The sequence below is a fragment of the Poecilia latipinna genome, unplaced genomic scaffold, assembly GCF_001443285.1.
Source record: "Poecilia latipinna isolate Pla-1442-1.1 unplaced genomic scaffold, P_latipinna-1.0 Scaffold1510, whole genome shotgun sequence".
NCBI lineage: Eukaryota > Metazoa > Chordata > Actinopteri > Cyprinodontiformes > Poeciliidae > Poecilia > Poecilia latipinna.
In genome coordinates, this window is record NW_015114126.1 from 39,622 (window position 1) to 43,915 (window position 4,294).

The 4,294-nt window shown below is 44.4% G+C and overlaps 1 protein-coding gene across 2 annotated transcripts in view; it reads right to left on the reverse strand.

The window, feature by feature from the left end:
* ttll4 (tubulin tyrosine ligase-like family, member 4) overlaps positions 1 to 4,088 on the reverse strand; it is a 19,259-nt gene extending 15,171 nt beyond the window's left edge. Inside the window, exons 1-4 of one of the 2 annotated variants that reach the window (XM_015058023.1) lie at positions 3,948 to 4,088; positions 2,132 to 3,039; positions 485 to 1,050; positions 329 to 405 (exon numbers count right to left, since the gene is read on the reverse strand). In XM_015058023.1, the coding sequence (XP_014913509.1) occupies positions 329 to 405; positions 485 to 1,050; positions 2,132 to 2,686 (1,198 nt within the window). In that variant the 5' untranslated portion in view covers positions 2,687 to 3,039; positions 3,948 to 4,088. Of the gene's footprint in view, positions 1 to 328; positions 406 to 484; positions 1,051 to 2,131; positions 3,040 to 3,376; positions 3,807 to 3,947 lie in introns of those variants that run through there. The other variant, XM_015058024.1, reaches the window with a different exon arrangement.
* Positions 4,089 to 4,294: the final 206 nt, after the last annotated feature.

Sequence of the window (4,294 nt, forward strand, 5' to 3'; positions counted from 1 at the left end):
AGCATCAGATTGTAGCTATGGTAACAAAACAATCTAACTATGAATATTGTTCTTTGAACTTTTACAAAGTACACATGCCAGCTCTTTAAAATCTTACATTTAAATGTTAATTTAAAATCTTTTAATTTATGTTATGCTGAAGTGCAATTAATATAATTACCCAGTAATATTTTTTACATTTCCTGTCTACTTAACATCTTTTAATACAAAAACACGGTGGACCGCCTCGGCACCCTGACCACCGGGCTAAGTAAGTTTTCTTGGGGAAACTCTGCTTAACTGTCTAAACAATAAATCAGGTAATAAAATATACTTTTAATGAACTCACCATCATCACTGAAGGCATTTTCCAGCTCATCTGGAAGCTCCTCCTCCATTCCATCCACCTGCATCACACACTCCAAGCTGGAAGAACAAGGCGAGAATGAGACCCTCCAAGTTAAGTGGATCAAAACAAAAACAATGATTAAAACCATTGACTCACCTCATCAGCTGCTCCTCTGTCACTGATGAGGATGAGTACAGAGACTGAGTTGAAGTGGAGGAAGGCTGTCCTTCCTTGGTGAGGTGAATGGCTGATATCTGATTGGTCACTGAGCCCACCAAAGCTCCAGCAAGACACGGAGCTACACCTTCACCAGCATGGAGCCCTGTGGGCTGCAGACGTTGACCGCCACACTGCACAGCTGGCACATCGCTGCAGGGAGATGAATCCAGTTCTCTGCATGTAGGTAGCTGGGGCAACGGTGCACTGTGGGATTTGCGGTTTGCAGCTGTAACCAGAACACCCGCAGGACCACCTTTAACTAGCCGCTGATTCCTTGAAGGCGACCGCGTTGCACGGCCATTTTGGGTCTTAGTGTGTTTTGTTGGCATCTTCGCTGAATGGCTCCTTCGTGGAGAGTTCAGCTGCCACTTTGTGCTTCTCGTTTCTTGCTTTGTGCCCTTGTGTCCAGAGGTATTCTTCCGTAACTTTGTTCCCTGATGTTTGGACAGCTTCAAGCACAGGTGAGGCACTGGTGGTGAAGAGGAACAGTCTGTAGTCTTAGGCTGAGGAATAAAACAGAAAAAGTGTCACCAGATAAACACAGTCACAAAACATGTGACACAGAAGTATTTATACCGCTTAAGCTTTTTGTATTTCATTGAGATTTTAAAAGCTAGACTTGAGTAGAATCTAAGTGTGTTGGGATGAAATCTCAGTGTAAATGCAGCTGCTCTATGAAGCCCTCAGAGGTTTGTTAAAGAACATGAAGACCCCAGAGGACCACAGCAGACAGGTCAGGAACATTTCCGGCTTACATGCAAAAAAAAATAAAAAAAAATAAATGGATGTGCCAGCATCATGCTGTGGGAAAGATTTTCTCCATCTGGGTCAAAATCATGGGTATGAGGTGATGGCAGGAGAAAAGTAAAGGGCAAGAAAACTATTATAGGCTGATATTCATCTTGAAAGACAACAACCCCAAACATTCAGCCAGAGTTGCAATGATATGGTTAAAATCTGAACATTTTTATGTTCTGATTTAAACCCACTTCAATGTTGCCTGGATCAAATGAAGGCTCACTAGAAGCCCTAAGAAGAACACCGACATGCTGAAACGGTTGTTACTACAACCAGAGAGAGAACTAAAACGTGCAGGACGCCGACTCCTGAGGACTGACTTTGGGCACTATTGGCCTAGTCAAAGGCTAGACCTTTAATTAATAAGGGAGTGAATTATGCTTGCCACATTTTTATTAAAAAAAGAAAGAAAACTAAAGAGTCTTCCTTGCATAAAATACAAAATAAAAATAGATAAATTGATATTTCTAACATGACAAAATATGAATTTAAATTTTGGAGCTGTATGCACTAATGTTTCAATGCTTGTTATTCATTTTCTGGATAATTGACATGTGCAGCCATGGCAGACAGTCTGCATGGATTCCTGAGTGATAAAGTGGATGTAATCTCCGGTTGTGTTGCCGCCATAAAACTGCTGCTCTGTTGGTTGAACAGCGCAGGATGAGCAGTAATAATGGAGAACAGGAACACCACTGGAGCACTACTGGCCCGTGTTGTATATTTTCTATATACCTGCTGTATATCTGCTGCTCTGGCCTCAGTGCAGGAGATGAACCCACTCACCATCAGCTTGGCGCTTTGTGGCACAGCGGCATGTCCTCTGATGAACAGGTCTTCATGACAACCTGGTGAAGACTCCAGTGGCACATGGTCAGTGGAATCCTGACTAGGTACCAATGCGGCTCCGTCTCCAGACTGAAGGGGCTGGGCTGGTAAACAGCCCTCAGTGACTCCTCTCAGCTGGACCTCCTGTACCATGATCCTGGCATTAGGTCGATTCAGTTCTGACGCTGCCAGGTTCTGATTTGGTCTCTGAGTCCGGTTCTGGTGTTCTGGCTGCTTCGCTGACTTATCTGATGCAAGGTGGTGAGTCCTGGTGTTAGAACCATTTCCACTGCCTGTCTTCCACACAGGGCACACAGATGACATCATGGATGAAGCACCGGTAGATGGCAGATGTTTGTCCAGGCTGGTAGCTTTGGGGAGCTCCGGTGGAGTGTGCCTGAAAGACGATTTAAAGGTTGCACCTGAAACCAAGGCAGCAGTGGGGGCATTATGTGTGTTGGAGCATGGCCTGAGATTCCCTCCGCCCCACGGCGATGACTGGTTGGTGGGCATGGCGGCGTGTTGCAAAGCGCCTCCAGATGTTCTAGTTGCCGTCAGAAGCACAGGTAGATGCCAAGGACTCCCTGCGCAGACTCTTCTTCAGCTGAAAGAACTTGGCAACGTCAGCTCCAACTTGACGAACAAGTTCTTGATGAATCTTCACCGACGGCACTCATCACTGGCACCAAAATGTCACCCAGGATTCAGGGCAACGTCTGAGCTCTCACACAGGCTGAATTAAGACAAATCTTCTCAAATCCTGTCAGGAGTGTTCGACTGCAGACTGGAAGTGGTGTGCTGGGTGTCAATAGTTGACAGGTGAGCTTATAGAAGCCAGGGAGGCACTTAGCTGCACAGCTTCTGCCCTGAAACAATCCAAAGGATAAGAAAGTAGTACGAAACGATGCAGATGAAATGGACACATGAACTATGAATAGATAACTTTCACTGAAAAAACACATAGAAACTACTGAATATAATTAGACAGAGGATTTGAGCTCCAAAGGCCATTGTTTAACAACCTACCAATGTAAACAGTGTAATTAACCTCTTTTCTTCAAATTGTGGCGAAAAGAATTAGAATGGCGTCTTCCTCTGCCACATAAACAATCTGTATATTCTCCTTTACATCGAGGAATCTTTGCTTTTAGTCAACCATTCCTTCTGATTTTTATCTCCAAGCTGCTCCTGTGATTCCCTCACCTCTAATCATGCAACTCTTTATCCTCCTCGACAGGAATCCTCACTTTCTTTATTTTACCACTAACTCCAAAACACGTCGTGTACCTTCCCTTTCCCCCCTTGTAGTATGGGTCCTAATGCAGAGACCACCCTAGGGCTCTTCTGCCTCTCCACTGCCTGTTGCAGATGGTTGAGCCCGGTTCCTAAAGTCTATGATCCCGTCTACCATGTTCAGACCTCCCGTTTGTCTCTCAGCTGTCACCCACTCGTGTCCAGGGAGGGAACACTCTCACGTGCGTCCTCACCGCTAGTTTCAAATGAGCTAGTAAACAATATTTCCCACGTTGAAATATCACAAGCCCACGTCAGAGAGGCCTTACCTCTTAATAAAATAAATTAAGAAGACGACTCAACCACCGAGTCATTATCAGTTACCAGAGCAGCTTCGATATCTGGGTGTGTTTTTACCGCTTCGCCGGGAAGTTAGCTTAGCAACAATTTAACGCAGACACGAGATACTCCAATTATTGCGAGGGTTCTCAAAAATATAAAACAACAGCGTTTCAGGTGGTTAACAAAATCCCTTCCTTACCGACTTCATGTCCAGCGGTGTTTCCCAGCATTTCGGTTCGTTTCTTTGGCAGGAGGTAAATAGCTGGAGTTCGCTTAACAACAGAAAAGAGCTGTGAGTGCAGCACCGCAGCCAAAGATCGTTTATTGCGCTTAAAAAAAAAAAAAACACCCGCTCCTGCTTCGTTCTGAAATATTACAATACTGCCACCCACTGGTAAAGAGTGGTAATTTGAAAGCCTAAATGAAAAACAAAAAAAATGTGGAAGTTTAATTTTGTTTTAAAATGCAAAATAGGAAATTTAAATAAACCCCTCAGATCAAGGGGCAACTATAGTCTCCCAGAAGGCATAGGGGAGACTCCATTGC